This window comes from Esox lucius, chromosome 23 (genome assembly GCF_011004845.1).
Source record: "Esox lucius isolate fEsoLuc1 chromosome 23, fEsoLuc1.pri, whole genome shotgun sequence".
In the NCBI taxonomy this organism is placed as follows: domain Eukaryota; kingdom Metazoa; phylum Chordata; class Actinopteri; order Esociformes; family Esocidae; genus Esox; species Esox lucius.
This window is the reverse complement of record NC_047591.1, coordinates 5900513-5919880: the sequence shown is the minus strand read 5'-3', so window position 1 is coordinate 5919880 and position 19368 is coordinate 5900513. Positions and strand designations below refer to the sequence as shown.

Below are 19368 nucleotides of genomic sequence, written 5' to 3'. Positions count from 1 at the left end.
CTAAACTTGCATATACTGCCACCTACTGCACTGGAGTGTGAGGTCGGTCACGGCCTCCTTATTTCATACCCTCATAATAAGGCCTGTATTCCTAAGAAAATAACTTTATAGCTACCTTCTTCCATTTCCCGCCCAAGAACCCCATCCATGTCCCTCCCCCGCTTAGCCTCCACAACATTCGCTCCCCATCTACCACATACCTTTCACAGAAAAACGATACATGTTCCACCGTCTCCAAATCCAAACACTGGTCACACAATCCCAAGTCATGTTTTCCCATGACTCTCAATAATAGTGTATTCAAAGATGCATCAAAATTCATTTTAAAACCAAATACCTTAATTTTAAGTGTATCTAAATAAACATAGCAACAGCTTTTCTCTTCCTAACACGTCATGCGATAAGGCTCACATATGCAACTAGTTAACAGGTCAAATATTCACATGTTCCTGTGATCACCCAGATGAAAGTTTTAAAGTAACCCACAGTTTAATGTTTAACTAACAGTTTTCTAATTACTTAATTGTATCAATTGTATTTAGTTACTTTGTGTTTGGTAATGAAGGGCCTAATTTCCATCAGTAACTCTGACTCAATGACAAACAAGTCAAATTAGAAACTGAATCCATAGACCTTCGACTCAATACACTCTTCAGACTGAATTCCTCTCTTTCTCAGCCATAGTCCTAATCCCTAAATGCCCACACTGCGTTTTTTGATGCCTCCCTCCCAACACCAAATTTGAAAAAGATGCCTGCCCTTAGTGTTTCTATCTCACTGCTCCTGCCATTACCACAATTTCCCACATCCTACATTTTGCCTCTGATTTGCTCATGGGTACTGCAATTTCCTCACCACCAAGGGTCTGTTTGGCTAACAGATCAGCTTTGTTCCCCTTCATCCCAACATGTGCTTTTGAATCATATGATATACCACCGTAATCTAGTATGGACCATATCAATGATATACAGTATCTCACAAAAGTGAGTACACCCCTCAAATGTTTGCAAATATTTTATTATATCTTTTCATTTCACAACACGGAAGAAATTACACTTTGCTACAATGTAAAGTGGTGAGTGTACAGCTTGTATAACAGTGTAAATTTGCTGTCCCCGCAAAATAACTCAACAAACAATGGCCCAATTGGCAATTTTTCCTCCCGGTGTCATGTGACTCGTTAGTGTTACAAGGTCTCAGGTGTGAATGGGGAGCAGGTGTGTTAAATTTGGTATCATCACTCTCACACTCCCTCATACTGGTCACTGGAAGTTCCACATGGCACCTCATGGCAAAGAACTCTCTGAAAGAACTTTCCAAACAAGACGGTTTTTCAATCAGTTGTACATTCTTCCCTCTCTACCCCTCTGATCACCCTCTGATAAATGTGCTTTTTAAACTGATTAATTTGCAGATGATAACACGTTCAAAATGCATTTTCACTGTTTGTGATTCCTGAGTATCTGTTCATCTGTAAGTTTGCGCCGATCCCAGTTTTTTATATAACAAAAAAGTTTTGTATCACCTACACCCAAAGATAACTTGGGGGAGATTTCATGGGTTGCATGATGCGTAATAGGTAATTCTTGGAACAGGAGCACACACTTTTAAGGGCACTGGCCCCGTGTCTCTGAATTGGGAGGTATTAAGACAGCACACATAAGCAAGTATGAAAATGAAGCACAACATTCTGCCTATTATTTCTAGATATAGTGTTTTTTCATTGTTACTAGCTTTTGATAACGTGCAGTTTCTCTACGAAACATTCTACAGTACAAGGGATTTCGTGACGTTATGCTTAGCAATTGCGTTTTATCAAGTCATTAGCATAACAGTTAATTATTTCAGGTTTAATTGTATATACAGGAACAAAAATCATGACAAAAGGAGTACAAGTACAGAGACCAACACAGAGTGTGTAATGACAGTTGTTCTGATTATGGCCTTTTCAGGATAAAGCTTATATTCTCTTCCAACAGTACAGATGACGGAATTAGCATTTGCAGAATGTAAGTTTTTAGGAATAGTCGCCGCTATGAGGTAGTCTAAAATGCAAGGTTACACACAGACGGCTCCAGGAGGCACAGAAAATCATAGAATGTCAGTTGCTCAGACAACCCGGTCAAAGGCTGATGTATGTCAATCTGGGCAGTAACTATATGGGGCTGTTGGTTAACGTAGCTTCCCCCAATAAGGTACTAGAGTCCTGTTCATCTGTAGAATACAAGACACAGGAGCCCCCCTGCTGCCATTAAGACGTACCCCCAAAAGGGAGACTTCTAGTGGTTTCTGTTAGGCCCAAGGCCTAGTCTACCACACATAGATGGAGACTAGGAGCATTACTCTGCCAACCTTCCATTCATTACTGCCCCTGAACACAGACAGAGACATCAGGAGTTGCTGACAGGGAAAGACAAGTTGTTGAGTATACGTAATGTTTCAAGCATACAGAGTACGTAGGTGTTCTAACAGAATAATGAAAAAATAAGGATATAATAATAAATAAATATTCTATATGTGAAAATGTGTAAGATAAGCCTGTTGTTGTCAGAAATGCTTTGAAGCTTGGTCCAAGTGGTGCATATTTAAAGATATAAAGCATAGACATACACGGGTGCATCTCCAAACATTTGAATATCATAGAAAAGTTCATTTGTTTCTGTAATTCAATTGAAAAAGTGACACCATCATATTCTAGATTCATTGCACATGAAGTGAAAAATGTCAAGCCTTTTTGTTTCAATCTTGATGATTACAGTTTACAGCTCATGGAAATCTAAAATCCAGTATCTCAAAATATTAGAATAAAACATTTATAATACAGAAATGTTGAGCTCTAATAAGCTGATTAACTCAAAACACCTGCAATGGTTTCCTGAGCCTTCGATCTCTGTCTGGTTCAGTACACAGAACCACAATCATGGGAAGACTGCTGGGTGCCAGTTGTCCAGAAAACACTCAATGACACCCTCCATGAGTGGCTTACAGAAGGTCATTGTTAAACAGGCTGGCTGTTCGGAGAGTGCTGTATCAAAGCATATACATTCAGTTGCTTGAAGTCAAGTGTGAAGTTTCCATTGTCAGTGATGAGTTGGGGTGCCATGTCATCTGCTGGTGTTTCTCCACTGTGTTTTATCAAGTCCAGAGTCAATGCAGACGTCTACCAGGAGATTTTAGAGCACTTCATACTTCCATCTGCTGACAAGCTTTATGGGGATGCTGATTTCCTTTCCCAACAGGACTTGGCACCTGCCCACAGGGCCAAAACGATAACTGGTTTGCTGGCCATAGTATTACTGTGCTTGATTGGCCAGCCAACTCTCCTGACCTGGTATTGTCAAGAGGAAAATGAGCTACACCAGACCCAACAACACAGAAAAGCTGTATAAGGACATTGGTTATTTGTATAAGGAAATTTAACATTTATAAGAGCTGAAATGCTATTTTTACCATGTTTTGTAGATTGTTTAGAACAGGTCCCAGGTAAGATAGCTGTCAAATTGCTCCATTCTGATTTCTCTGGGCTTTGACATCATCTACATTTCTATTATATTGGCATGGAATTGTCAATATAATAGTATACTGGCATGGAATGTCAAACATTCCTTTTTTTTTAAAAATACAGGCAAGTATAAAGTATACAAACAAAATGAAAAACAGTAATGCTAAAAAAAGAACAATGAGGGTTTACATAAAATATATGAATACCTCATACAAAGCACAGATTTCCTGTTTAAAGAGTATCTAGTCACCTTTCCTAAAAGTTACACTTGGTTTACACACACAGCCATTGAGCATTCGGTATTGTAATCACCTGTCAACAGTTAAAGAATGCCTTCTTTGAAGTTAAGGACATGCCTCAGCTACACCAAATGCACCAATTGGATTGGGTATGCATCGTTTTGTTGCAATTCCCTCGCATGTCGCTACGCATTCTTTTTTGATTTACCACGCATCTAAAAATATAGAGGCTGATATGTGCGGTCGCTGGGTATCATGCTGTTTTCAATTAGTCAGACCATATTCTTAGAGACATAAGCTAATAATAATGCATGGAGAACATTTTTATATAATATTGGGCTACTGGGTTAGTACTATAACTTGTTGTCTATACAAAAGTTCTGAACATTTTGTTAAGCTAGCAAATGCATATTTGCCAGATCGTATGTCTGCCACCTGGGGATAAATTGCTAGCGACTTACAAACACTCTCTGTTCTAGCTACAGAAATTGTAGCCTGTAAGTAATTGTAGGGTGTATAGAGCAGTGTACATCAGCCATAACATAATGAACACCTGCCTAATATTGTGTAGCTCCCCTAGAGTGGTGTGCTGTGGTGTCTGGCACCAAGACATTAGCAGCAGATCCTTTAAGTACTGTAAGTTGTGAGGAGGGGGCTCCATGGATCTGACTTGTTTTTTCCAGCACATCCCACAGATGCTGGATTGGGTTGATAATTTGGAGGCCAACTCAACACCTTGAACTCGTTGCGGTGATCCTCAAACCACTCCTGAACCATTTTTGCTTTGTGGCAGGGTGGATTATCCTGCTGAATGAGGGCAATGCCGTCAGGGTATACCGTTGCCATGAAAGGGTGCACATGGTCTGCAACAATGCTCAGGTAGGCGGTACGTGTCAAAGTAACATCCACATGAATGGCAGGACCCAATCTTTCCAGCAGAACATTGCCCAAAGCATCACACTGCCTCTGCTGACTTGCCTTCTTCCCATAGTGCATCCTGGTGCCAAGTGTTCTCCAGGTAAGCAACCCACACGCACCCGGCCATCCATGTGATGTAAAAGAAAACATGATACATCAGACCAGGCCACCTTCTTCCATTGCTCTGTAGTTCAGTTCTGATGCTCACGTGCCCATTGTAGGCATTTCGATAGTGGTCACAGGCTGCCTAATATATTCCACCCACTGACAGATACCATGATAATAAAGTTATCAGTGTTATTCACTTCATCAGTTATGTCTGATCGCTCTATATGGCAGCTTTCTGGTGGGTTTAGTCATTATATAATAAATGATCATTTATTTACACATACAACCAGCTACCACCCATATCAGCATCTCCTCTATTTTTAGATGGGTCATAAATCAAAAAATAAAGCCCGATCAGGCCCGGTGCCATGACGAAGTGACTGAGGGGGCAGTTAAAAATGGCGAGAGGGCTAATCTTTTTGGGGGGTATTTTTCTATAGAGTATTTAAAACTTGAACGGGGAGGGCATGGCCTATCATGTGTAAAATATTTCTCATCAAATGTGTGACATCTATGTCATTCATTTTCATATTGTCAATTTGTACAAATGGCTAACAATCTTGGCATAAGGGAATAATTTCACATTTTGTTGGATAATAGTAAATATTTTCTTTTGTATAAAATTTCTTCTGTAACTTTGTATGTTTAGCGTATCTCTATTTAGTAAAAATTGTTTAAGAATGGAAGGGACATAGTTTCAGTATACATATTGTGGCGCCCCCAGGGGCAAGCAGAGGGGGATGGTGATTGAAGGCCAGTTCATCGCTGGGCACTGGCTTTGCCTCTGGGAGGCGCCAGGTGCAGCCAACACCAGGACATCGTTGCAACACGTTGATATACATTTTATATTACAATATAGCTTGAAGACAAAGAGAAGGGTCAAGTAGATGCAGCATTTGATTAAGCATTTACACAAAATTTATGAAAGCATGACACTGGTTGCATACAAAGGGGCCACATGCCTTAAACATATACAAGGCTCTTTGTCAACAAAAATGTATTGTGGTTACATGATCCAAACTTCAAAAGAATTACTACCACATCTTGTGACTTACATGTTTTCCCTTTTGACAGTGACCAAATACTGTAAACACATTTCCTTCATCCATTCGCAAACCTTCGCAAATCATTTTTATGTAAAATCATCAGCCAATACAGCAAATTGTAGAATAATCTTGTTAGGTGTTGTTGAAAATCATTGATTTAAATAAAGTAAAAATTCTGATTTTTCTTACCTTCCAAGTATCCAGGAAGTTGCTGTCATCTGCGATTACAAGTCCGTCTTCACCAAGTGGAAATATTTCCTCACCAGGCTGCAATGACCAACAAACCAGTTACAGGACAACAGACTTCTGATTCTAACCAGAGATAGTTTGAAAATTGGCAGATTCATTTTAATAACACAGACATACAGTACCTGAAAGCCAGCGGGGAAGTGCATCAGGTAGAGGTCCAGGTTTGAGATCCCTCAGAGTCTTCTGACAGGCTCCTTTTACCATAGATTTCTGATAGAATGTACACCAAAGCTATAGGGGGAAAACCTTGTGATAAAAGCCTTCATAACACATTGATATACATTTTAAATTACAATATAGCTTGAAGACAAAGAGAAGGGTCAAGTAGATGCAGCATTTGATTAAGCATTTACACAAAATGAATGAAAGCATGACACTGGTTGCATACAAAGCGGCCACATGCCTTAAACATATACAAGGCTCTTTGTCAACAAAAATGTATTGTGGTTACATGACCCAAACTTCAAAAGAATTACTACCACATCTTGTGACTTACATGTTTTCCCTTTTGACAGTGACCAAATACTGTAAACACATTTCCTTCATCCATTCACAAACCTTACTAACGATGAATAGCTCCTCTCTCCTCACAATTCCTTGGTCGATCACGGCGTGAATGCCTTCCCCCACCTCATCCTCGTTCAGGTAACAGTAGGCTCCGTCTATGTGTCTGTAGCCTGCAGAGATTGCGGTTTTCACAGCCTCTGCTACCTTGCCTGTTTCAGACTGCAAGATTTTGTGAAAGCGGCCACATTTAAGTTTTATATGTAGAAAAGTCCCTGCATACTTTAAAAAAAATATATATATATTTACATAATATATAAGAAATATATTCACTCAGTTCCTTTCTGACAATGCTTTTTGGATGATATTAGATAACTTATAAATTGTCAGTTTCCGGATTGATTAATGCACACGTTTGTCGCTCAAGTAGGAAAAGTCCAACGCATGCAACACCCGAAAAGCGATTCATCCACAGAGGCTGCACATAGTGTTATATGTCTTTGCATCATAACGCACTTGTTCATTGGAAAGACTGAACTTCCATTGTTACGCATATGCAATAGCACATTTGGCATGACTGAGACATGGTGGGCCAGTCAGGATAAGTAAAAAAACTACTTTTCTGTGTTGTATTTAGCAATTTAACTGTGCATCAGTCCTTACACCTACAGATTACATTTCACAAAATATTTCCTAATATTTCTGACAGGCACACCCCCCCACGTGTTAATATGGAAGGAATAATAAACAAGAAACCTGGAACGCCTAGTTCAGTTGGCCTGCAATAAAAAGTGTTGCCTTCGAGATTCGAACCCAGGTCGCCCACATGAAAGGCAGTGTCGTTAACCAGTACATTTCGCTCTTCTTGGCTGGCTCCGCTTACGCGGTCCGGCAAAAAGGGTATGTAACACTGAACTATTGTTTTTCAACTACTCCGCCACCTCCCCTTTTCTGGCCCTATGTGCTGCCTTGCATATTTGGCTATAATGGGGACATGTGACTGACATAACCAATCAAGGCAGATGACTTCCCTACTATTTAAACCCCTTTCTATACCACACAGCTATTTCAGTTCCACACTGAGAAGGCTGAATCCTAATACCTGCTTCTGAATTCAGGAATACAGGCATACTGTAACCCTTGACACTGGTGCCAGCATGCCTCTTGTGGGCTTGGGGACATGGATGGTAAGAATGTGTACTTTATCTTCTAGTCAACTTGCTTGCCATGGATTGAATTAGTAATTGTTCAACTACATTTGTGAAATTAATTGGCAGGTAACTGCCAATTTCTCCTGCTAACTACCATTATGTGCATGCTTTGATGACAATCTTCTATTTTGCCCAATGACGATGACCAAGGTTAAGGTGCTTCTCAGTGCATGCGTGCATTGGTCACCATTAGACTAAGGACTTAGCAAAGTATGTTAACTTTTGTTTATGTAACTCTAATGTGAATGAAGATGATATATAGCATGGTTACTACAACGTTATGGAGACCCTCTAAGCCTGACAGAGGGATATAGTGAAGTCTAAGTAAAATATGCACCTCACAACACAATACTACACCCTAATCCTTAATTCCTCTGAATCTCTGTGCAGTCGGAAAAAGGCAAGGTAGCAGAGGCTGTGAAAACCGCTATCTCTGCAGGCTACAGACACATAGACGGAGCCTACTGTTACCTGAACGAGGATGAGGTGGGGGAAGGCATTCACGCCATGATTGACCAAGGAATTGTGAGGAGAGAGGAGCTATTCATCGTTAGTAAGGTTTGTGAATGGATGAAGGAAATGTGTTTACAGTATTTGGTCACTGTCAAAAGGGAAAACATGTAAGTCACAAGATGTGGTAGTCATTTTTTGAAGTTTGGGTCATGTAACCACAACCAATTTTTGTTGACAAAGAGCTTTGTATATGTTTAAGGCATGTGGCAGCTTTGTATGCAAGCAGTGTCATGCTTTCATTCATTTTGTGTAAATGCTTAATCAAATGCTGCATCTACTTGACCCTTCTCTTTGTCTTCAAGCTATATTGTAATTTAAAATGTATATCAATGTGTTATGAATGCTGTTATCACATGGTTTTCCCCCTATAGCTTTGGTGTACATTCCATCAGAAATCTATGGTAAAAGGAGCCTGTCAGAAGACTCTGAGGGATCTCAAACTAGACTACCTGGACCTCTACTTGATGCACTTCCCCACTGGCTTTCAGGTCTGGGTTATTAAAATGAATCTGCCAATTTTCAAACTATCTCTGGTTAGAATCAGAAGACTGTTGTCCTGTAACTGGTTTGTTGGTCATTGCAGCCTGGTGAGGAAATATTTCCACTTGGTGAAGACGGACTTGTAATCGCAGATGACAGCAACTTCCTGGATACTTGGGAGGTCAGAAAAATCGGAAGTTTTTACTTTATTTAAATCAATGATTTCCAACAACACCTAACAAGATTATTCTACAATTTACTGTATTGGCTGGTGATTTGACATAAAAATGAAATATGAATGAATTCATTCAGCATGTTTTTCTAATTCCAATGTTGAACTATTGAACAGGCCATGGAGAAACTAGTGGATGCTGGTCTTGTCAAGGCTATCGGTATCTCCAATTTTAACAAAGACCAGATTGAATCCATCTTGAACAAGCCTGGCCTCAAGTACAAACCTGCCAACCACCAGGTACTGTATTCTATGGTGATTAAGACAGACAGAAAACATGTGATTCCATATTGTATCCAGGTGTTATTTAATACTGCTCTTTGCATTTGTCCCTCTAGATTGAATGCCACCCCTATCTGACCCAGGAGAAGCTGATCAACTACTGTCACTCTAAAGGCATCTCAGTGACAGCTTACAGTCCCCTGGGCTCCCCAACCAGACCATGGTGAGATGGCACATTTTTACAAGATATTCCTAATGCAAAAACATTTACCACAGATCAAAAGGAAGGCAATGTGATTTGGATTGCATTGTATATATAGTGTTTGCATTGGTTAATGAAAACATTTAAATGAGTGTGTACGTCTGCAGTGTCTTTCTAATTCATGCTTCAGATGAACCATCAAAATGTATGTGTGTTATATTTTCTATTAACATAATGTAATTTTCCAACAGGGCAGAACCCGGTGAGCCATCTCTGCTAGAGGAACCAAAGATAAAGGCCATTGCTGATAAACACCATAAGAGCACAGCACAGGTATGAACAAACTATGACCCTTATAAAATCTTTAGTCCAGCTGTGACCTTTCCCTTAATTCTGCAAGCAGGAATGCCATACACTGGAATAGTATCAGTCATAATCTCTGTAAAACCTTTTTACAATAGCCCCTGTGTGTACCAAAATGGAAAATATAATGGTTTGATGGACCATTTTAAGTGTGTTAAAATTTTTTAATTTATTAGGGTAGTAGAAATTGTATTGAAATGTATAACAAAAAATTATATTGACTAACATTTCACAATCTAAAACATTTATTACATGTTTTGCATTACATGTTTTGCATCAGCTTCCCTGTTCTCTTCAGTTTTACTAAATTTGACTGGTTGGCTCAGTTGTTTGCTAGATTAACTTACATTAGCTAATGTTGGATAAGTAATGCTAGTTTGTATGACTGTCAAACATAAACGCCTTGTATGTGCTGTCCTGGTTTGCAGGATCCCCATTCCTGTCCCGTAAATTTACAACATTGAATGTCTGGCCCCACTACATTATCTAATTTAGCAGAAATATGCTAACTAAGACGATATCAGCTGGAATGGACAAATCATGCTAGTTGTCATGATCCGAAATACTGCCATTGATGCACAGAACAACATAACTAGATTAGAAAATTTTTAAATTATGTTAAACAGAAGTGAAGAGACAGACTCTGATCTCACATGGGTTGCACGTAACAACAAGGTCTGTCGCGAATGCAAATAAAGTGTATCAACATGTTATTTATTCCCTCCTGATAACTTAATTGACTCCTGGAGTAAAATAATAGTGTAGGATTCTAGATTAAGATATCTGAGTGCATGTCAAGGGGATGGTACGTATTTATTTTTTATGTGGACTCTCCAAATTTGCCAAAAAATATGTTTTGTGCCATAGCAATCCCCTACTGACCCCTGATTTGTATGCTAATAGGCTCATCACTGTATATACCTTTCGGTATGAAATTGGTTATAATGTCCCATGTCAAACTTTTAAAAGATAGGTGTTGAAATTGTTCATGGTTTTCAAACAGTGTCACTGAAAACAAGTCCTAATAGTAATTTTAACAGTTAAAACTTTGGCTTAATAAAAAGAGTTGATTTAAGTGAACTTACAGTGGATATAAAAAGTCTACCCACCCCTGTTAAAATGCCAGGTTCTTGTGATGTAATAGAATGAGACAAAGATAAATCATGTCAGACCTTTTTACACATTTAATGTGAGCAATAATGTCAACAATTCAATTGAAAAACAAACTGAAAAATAAAAACTCACAATAACCTGGTTGCATAAGTGTGCAGACCCTTAAACTAATACTTTGTTGAAGCACCTTTTGATTTTATTACAGCACTCAGTCTTTTTGGGTAGGAGTCTATTAGAATGGCACATCTTGACGTGGCAATATTTGCCCACTCTTCTTTGCAAAAGCTCACCAAATCTGTCAGATCGCAAGGATATCTCCTGTGCACAGCCCTCTTCAGATCACCCCACTGCTGTTCAATTGGGATTTGATTTTGTTTTTGCAAACTTCAGCTGGGCTTGGATGTTTTTCTTTGTAAGAAAAGGCTTCCATCTTGCCACCCTACTCCATAGCCCATTCTTATGAAAAATATGTGAGATTGTCACATGTAGCACACAGCCAGTACTTCCCTGAAATTCCTGCATTTCCTTTAATGTTGCTGTAGGCCTCTTGGAAGCCTGCCTGACCAGTTTTCTTCTTGTCTTTTTATACATTTTGGAGGGATGTCCAGTTCTTGGTAATGTCTCTGTTGTGCCATATTTTCTCCACTTGATGATGACTGTCTTCACTGTGTTCCATGGTATATCTAATGCTTTGGAAATTATTTTGTACCCTTCTCCTGACTGATATCTTTCAACAATGAGATCCTTCTGATGCTTTGGAAGCTCTCTGCTGACCATGGCTTTTGCTCTGAGATGCAACTAAGAAAATGTCAGGAATATCCTACTGGAACAGCTAAACTTTATTTGTGATTAATCAGAGTCACTTTAAATGATGGCAGGTGTGTAATGACGTCTATTTAACATCAGTTTTAATGTGATTGGTTAATTCTGAAAACAGCCACATCCCCAGTTATAAGAGGGTGTGCACACTTGTGCAACCAGGTTATTGTAAAGTTTTTATTTTTCCTCCTCAAAGATTTCAGTTTGTTTTTCAATTAAATTGTTCACATTTTAGGTCACATTAAAAGAACACCAAGTTATGCACTTGATCCCTGGTTTTAAGGGCCAGAGAATCCAACTCTTTACTAATACTAGTTCTTTTATTTTTGTTTCAAAACCCAATCTCAGTTGAACCAGAACTGTTATTTTATCAGAATCAGTATTCAGCCGTATATCATTTAAAACTTTAATCAGGGGCGTTTCAGTACTGTGGTGAGGTTGGAAACATGACTGAAATTTGTCTAAGAGACCGTTTGAGGTCACAAAATTGCTGAGTTGATTGAAGACAACCTTCTCAATGATCTTGGCTACAAAAGGGAGATTTGATACAGGTCTATTGATGTTCATTATAGATGCATCCAATGTTATCTTTTTTAATAGGGGCTTAATGGCAGATGTTTTTAGAGACCTTGGGAAAATGCCTGATTGCAGAGAGCTATTAACTATTTGCTGTAGGTCCATTGTTATAGAGTTTAAAACATATGCCTATGTGCTAACAGCTTTCTTCCTGTTCTGCACTGGTAATTTACCTTTTCTTGCACATTGAAAGTTTTGTAGTTTTTGGTGTAAATAGAAGCACATTTTAATGTAGTTATAAACTTTTGCTTACAATTAGAAAATATTTTTGTTTTGAATGCACACACTTTTTTCCTTTCCACAGGTCCTTATCCGCTTCCAGATCCAGAGAAATGTGAATGTGATTCCAAAGTCGGTTACACCTTCCCGGATCAAGGAAAATTTCAAGGTATTTATTTTAACACTGCCATGATAAACTCCTGGAAACCGTTGTTTAAATTAGACAATTTAGGAGAGCTATTCATGAATGAGTTGGTGTCTGAATATTATTTCTCTGCCTCCCATAAGAGATCCTATGTTCAAATGTTAACCTGTTTCCTTTTTCTTGGAAATTCACTTTTTCAAAGATGCAACAAGTAGCGTTTCATATGTGAAATCTCAGTGGCTCTGTGGGAAGAATCTCTTATTGATGTACCATGTTATAGGTTTGATCACAAACTCAGTGGTTATGTTCACATTGAGTAGTTTAAATGTGGTCAGATTTCATGGGAGTCAATACCTTTAGGTTCCCACCCTAATGGGAACAGCTGCTGTTCAGTGTCACAGAGGGGGAGCAAAAATATATCGGGGTAACACTTTATTTTGAGAGTCCGGAAAATCTCTGTTGATGCTCTACAGATTATCTACTGACTGTCAGTAACATTTCCATTATCTACTAAACTTTACCCTAAAACTCTAATCTAAGCAAGAAGCTGCTTATCAACAGATATTTTGTTGAACGTTTGTTGATAGTATTTACATCTATAGAACATCTACAAATGGAAGGTGATACACTCAAAATTAAGTGTAACCTATATCCGTTCCTGTCTGTCTCTCAACTGATGCCACTCCATCAGGTCACCTTGATCTTCTGTCCTCAGTATCCATACACCAGAGCCGGCACCTGTGTGCAGATCTACCACCATGTGCTTTGGGGCCTGCTCCTTACAAAAGAGACATGCCTCGTTTCCCCTGGTGCCAAACACTGGTGTTTTACCCTTAAGTCCAGACATTTTTCTATTTCCATTGACATGGACCAGCGCCAGTAGCCTGGCTCTCACTTGAGAATGAGACTTTAGGACTTAGGGCGCGGTTTGTGGGTTGACACGTTATGTGCTGTGAAAACACGGCATGTTGTGCAATTCGAATCTCGTAATGGTTTTCATCCAATCTAACAAACAGATCCCTGATTAAATAAAGAAAATAAAAGCAACAGTACAGGGAAGCAAAGCCTCACAACGGAAAGAGTTGGAACGACAGAAGCTGGTATGGTGCCATTAACTTAATAGTAAAACAGAGCGCCGAGACCAAGACGTAGTCTGCAGAACCTATAACAACACAAAATTACCACAGAATTCTCCCAAATACTTCTATTAAAGGTAAATAGTTCTGACAAAATACTTATTAAACAAAAATATTCATTCGCTGGCTTACAGTAGCAGTGTCATGAGTGTAGGTAGAGAAGGAGCCGGTCGCAGGAGTTTGAGGAATAAATGAGTTTTATTACTCAAGTTCAAACGGCGTATTGTAAACAAACTAACAGAAAAATATTGCCTTTTATTTTTTGTAAAAGGAAAACAAAATTGCATTGATGGTTTACTCCTCCCTCCCCACCTGAAACCCTCAAGTCCTTGGTACCAAATATGTAGTCGAAACAGGAAAGTCTAGAGCCAACATTAATCACTGGTGTAACCCTGGTACCGGGGTAAAGCACCAGAGGAAATGCAGCATAAGACTCCAACTTCCTCTTTCAGAGCCAACAATATTTGTCACTGTTGCACAATAATATTCTGCCCAATGAAACCTTTAAATTGCAAAACTTAGAATACTGCCAAAATGTTTTCATAGCATACAACTGACAAATGTGAGCCATAATTCATAAATACACAGCATACAATCCACACATGAGCCACGATTCATAAATACACAGCATACAATCCACAACATTGGAGCCATGATTCATAAATACACAGCATACAATCCACACATGTGAGCCATGATTCATAAATACACAGCATACAATCCACACATGTAAACTGTGATCCATAAATACACAGCAGTGAGTCCATGACACAATAAGACCAATAAAATGTGTTCATCGTGGTTGCCTCTTGAGAATCGAATCTGGGTTGCCCACGTGAAATGCATTGTCGTTAACCACTACGCCACCAAACTGCACACATGCTGGGCATTATATTATTTTCACTCATTAACATCACGCCAAGTTTGAATATTTTGTTAGACACCATTAACTAGCGTTAAACTGAGTAACTTTTCTTTTTAAGTTTCCCTCCACCACAAATAGTATCTATGAACTGTATGACTTTTGACACTGGACATTTTAAAAGCTTATTAGCAAGTAATATGTCGCTAGACGCCATAATATTGTGTTAAACTGAGTGACATTTCTTATAAAGTTTACCTCCACCACCAATAGCATTCATGAACTTTATGGCTTTTGCCACTGGCATTTTTAACAGCTTATTAGACATTTGTGAATGACATTGAGAATCGGCGAGAGAATCGTGAAAAGATGAGAGAATCGTGAAGCCAGCGTTTGTTTATCCTGAACAAATCCTAATATTCACCACAACTATTTTCTTTTAGGCTTCCTATTACGTAGCTACGTAAAGTTTTTTTATGTCATGAACCTCAGGCATAATGCATTTTGACTGTTACGGGAGACGAACGCGGGACCTGTGGTGCCGGAGCCCGCGTCTCAAACCACTACGCTCTTTAACAAAGGGGAGTCGCTCGGTCAGTAAGAGACATTTGCTCTTCTTAGCTGGCTCCGCATACGCGGCCGTGCAAAAATTTACACATTTAAGTCACTATCCACAAACATATACTACTTGACTCATAAGCACACAGTGATGGCTAGTGTTGAATATCAAACACGGTACTACCGAGTACCGATTCATGTAAAATCAATCAGTGCCAAATTTCGGTACCTGCAAGCGCATCTGGGTGAGAGAGATGAGAAAGCCATATTACCAGAGCGGGATTACCTCACCCCTGTGGCTTGTTCAATGTCCAACACCTACTGAGTCAGGACAAGCTGAATGCGGTCCAAAGTGTGGTTACACTTTTCAAAACTTGACACAGACAACGTGCTGAAATGCAAAGTTGGCCGCGCTTGAACTTTTTTGCTCACCAGCCACTGTGGCTAGTGCTTTTCCAAAGTTACTAGCCATTCAGCATTTTCACTAGCCACCATTTTGTTGTTGGGGAATTGTTTTATTTGATACAATTGGGCTATGGTGTGCTACATCTTAGCCTGTCTTGTTTACTGGTTCAGTCACTATTAGGCAAAGGTGGTACCCCACTCTACCAGACACCTCTCTGTGAAATACTTTATATAATGTGGCTACACACTTGAAAATTACTATAATAGTGTTAAATCTGACCTGTTGTCCATGTCCATTTGAGCAGCTGCCCGTTACAATGTCCTCCCTAATATCAACCAAAATATGCACGCAATATATTTATTCTTAATATAACATGTTATTTAAAAAAAGATATGAAATCACCCATCAGCTTTATAATTAATCGCAGTCAATATTATTGTTGTCTATTTTTGTTATGCTTTGTTCTCTTTAGTATAGATTTGCATTAAAAAACAAAACTGCTGTATTTATTACAAGTTTTTTCCTCATCCTTGCTACATCGTTAATCTCCCTTGACTTCATTCATCAGCTCTAGGCTCTGCTGCTGTTACTGATCCATCGTCTTCACGTTCATATATTTATATTGTTAGTGACTTATGTATATTGTTAGTAAAAATATGTTAATTATATATTTCTTTACTCTATATATTGCATATATAGCCTCATGTTTTTGGTGATAGTACATACCCTAATCTGATGGTCTTTTTACCAGTCATCTTCATTTGACTCAAGATCTCTCTTTAAAACAAATCTGTAATTTTAGGCTACTAAAGCCACCTGAAAAGTTTTTATAAAAAAGTTATGCAGATTAGATGTAGTTTGAGGTTACTAAATTTTAATGGAATATTTTGACATGCTTGGGTGTAAAAGAAAAGTAGGTTCCACCTGTTTTTCCGACATTACTAAAAAGCTTCCTCCTACCTTCATTTTAGCTGCAGTGTTTTGCTGGTATTTTGTACATGAGCGCAAAATCATGTTTTACCATGCCAACACATAGAGTTGGTGCAAAATTTTAGGAAGACTGTTGTCTTTGAGATTTGAATTCAGGAAAAACCCTGTGTATAGATATAGTATAGAATGCCACCCGCCAGAGTGGCTAGTTAGAGTGACTGCCTTACACGCCACAGCCAAATTCTACCCGGATTTGGCGGGTGCCAATGTCAAGCCCTGAATGCTGGCCATGGCAACACATCTAACCACAGCTAATGTTAGTGCTACAAAAGTACAGAAAAAAAGGTACTGTTGGGTACTGGCACCGAATTACAGGTACCGGTACAATATTGGTTCAAATGCGAATGGTACCAACCCTTGTGATGACGTCATCTACTTTTCGGTTTCAACAAAGTTGCAACCGTGTCGCTTGATGTGCCGTGTAAAAGCAGACAAGTATTGTTATGTTAGCTAACTAATTACTAATGGCATACACTGTAACTATAGTTTAAACTTACTAATAATTGGAGATGAACAACCACAGTTGTTTAGCGAGCGTTAGTTGACATCAGTACTCGCTACTGCAGTACTGTGCTGTCTATAGCTAACTAGCTGTCAGCATTCAACATTGGCCAAGACACCTTCTAAGTAATTTTTTTAAATATGCAGAAAAAATAATTTGGACACTGAAATCAATGCATTTAATTTGATAACATTTTCCCTTGTCAGTCACATAAATTGTGTTATAAAACATAGCTAGGTACCTCAAGAGACACAGTTGATTGCATCTTTATTGAAACTGAAAAAAATTATAAAATCATCACTGTGTGCTTAGTTGATTGGCTGGAAGTCACCAAGATATTCTGCTATGACTAGTGGTCTCACATTTGTGAATCGTTGACTTGTGACCTGAACTCTGACCCTTAACTGCCAAAATCCTGTGTAGAAATGTAAACCGATCCATGCACACAACTTGATCCAGAAAAGCACACTTAACTACAAAAGTGTTGACTGACAAATCTGGTTGCATTTATAAAATGTTATTTTAGAAATGAATCAGGTAGTGTTTGTTTCTGGATAGTGACTTACATTTATGCATTTTTTTATGTTTCCAAATATGCGTTTGTTAGTTTAATGCTGTGTATATACACATTTTAAGCATGCATTACAGTCATGGATTTGCTGCAGTGTATTTACAAATCATGGTTCACATTTGTGATTGGTATGCTGTGAATACAAACATTTTGGCAGTATTCTATCCCCATACACTCATGAAGACTTTCAATTTGTCTCCTTCAACTAGGTGTTTGACTTTGAGCTAAGCGACGAAGACATGAAAGTCATCTTGAGTTTCAACAGAAACTGGAGAGGATTCAGTTTGGAATGGTGAGTCCAGAGTTCTAAAATTGCTTCTAGAGTTTAAAATACAGTAGATATGATATAAAGCAGTGTTTCATATCTATGGAATTTTGGAGTTCAGGAGTGAGCAGATGCTGACTTCATCATCACTCCAACCTTGTCTTTCTCAATGCAGGGGCATCAAGCACAAAGACTTTCCTCTGCACACTGAGTACTGAGATCTGTGTGGAGCTGGAGCTGAACACTAAAAGGACATTGACCTGACATCCACATTCCACTGAGTATCTGTCTTTCTCTTTGACAGACACCAGGTGCATACTAAAAATAGTTAATTCATTTTTGAGAGATATAAACATCTGCTATATCATCATGGGAAGTAATATACTTTCTGGAGGTTAACAGAACATCTATGGATAAATTGACTGTGCTATTTAATGTCATTTTTGTATTCATTTTGTGATATTTGTAAATGTACATTTTCGGAAAGCAGAGTTCCTTAGACAGGTTTCTAGGTATACTTCACAGAGCACTGATTTAACATTTTATAAATTATATAGTAACATATGCCTGATAAAGCGTGTTGATGTTCTGCACTGTATTTTGGACATATTAAAACAAGATTCTCATCATGAGAAAGAAACTGGTTTAGTGACTGTGCTGATTATATTGATCTTCATGTGTACTGTGAAGTACAACAGTACCCCCAATGACAAAAGAGCTTTATTGGTTTGAAAGAAAATGTTGCATAAAGTATTTAATAACAGTATTAATGTGCAGTTTATGGTCCTAATGTGTCCTTTGTACAGATCTTATCTACATTCTAAAGTGTAATATTAGTCATGTGCACAGGATTGCAGATGTGGTTGCGTGTACATTGAGAATCTTATGCCATCCTGATTGTTTTCAAACAGATTTCATTACAAATGTAAACTGATGGGATCAGGATGAAGGTAATTTATAAAATATTTATACCCCTCCCTTTGCAAATTTGCTGGGACTATTGCTGGCTGAGGGACTGGGGTAATTGGCGGGAGGAAAAAGTGGGGTGTAGCCTTCAAAGACCCACAAAATGAATAGCTGAATCGAATCAGAGTTGAATACTATAGATTAGAGTCATTAGACAGTAGCCCACAAGCGGGCTTTGACATGCTAGTTGATGTCCTCAGATAGCACATCAGATGAGAGCTTTAAGTTTTTGGACAAATTACTGCAGTGAATCAAAACATTTAATTTTTTAAACTTTGCAACCTTGAACCTCACACATGCCTTTGCGCTGTAGCCAATCAAAGATTCTATAGGGCTATATGCAAATATGCCAATTTGTGTAATGCAAATTGCATTAGCTTTGAGTTTAACTGCAGGTTTTACCCACAAAACGTTTCCAAAATGTTTTACTGCAAATATGTACCCCGGGTCG

At 38.6% G+C, this 19368-nt stretch overlaps 1 protein-coding gene and 1 pseudogene across 1 annotated transcript; one reads left to right on the top strand and one right to left on the bottom strand.

Annotated features, from left to right (window-relative positions):
* Positions 1–5899: 5899 nt before the first annotated feature.
* On the bottom strand, positions 5900–7110 carry LOC109614951 (annotated as a pseudogene).
* A 541-nt stretch (positions 7111–7651) lies between these two features.
* LOC105006393 (aldo-keto reductase family 1 member B1-like) lies at positions 7652–18979 on the top strand. The gene is made up of 10 exons (XM_020042693.2): positions 7652–7753; positions 8168–8335; positions 8662–8778; positions 8874–8951; positions 9120–9242; positions 9341–9447; positions 9678–9759; positions 12602–12685; positions 17896–17978; positions 18127–18979. The coding sequence occupies exons 1-10, from the start codon at positions 7724–7726 to the stop codon at positions 18167–18169; spliced, it is 915 nt and encodes a 304-aa protein (XP_019898252.1). The 5' UTR covers positions 7652–7723; the 3' UTR covers positions 18170–18979.
* Positions 18980–19368: the final 389 nt, after the last annotated feature.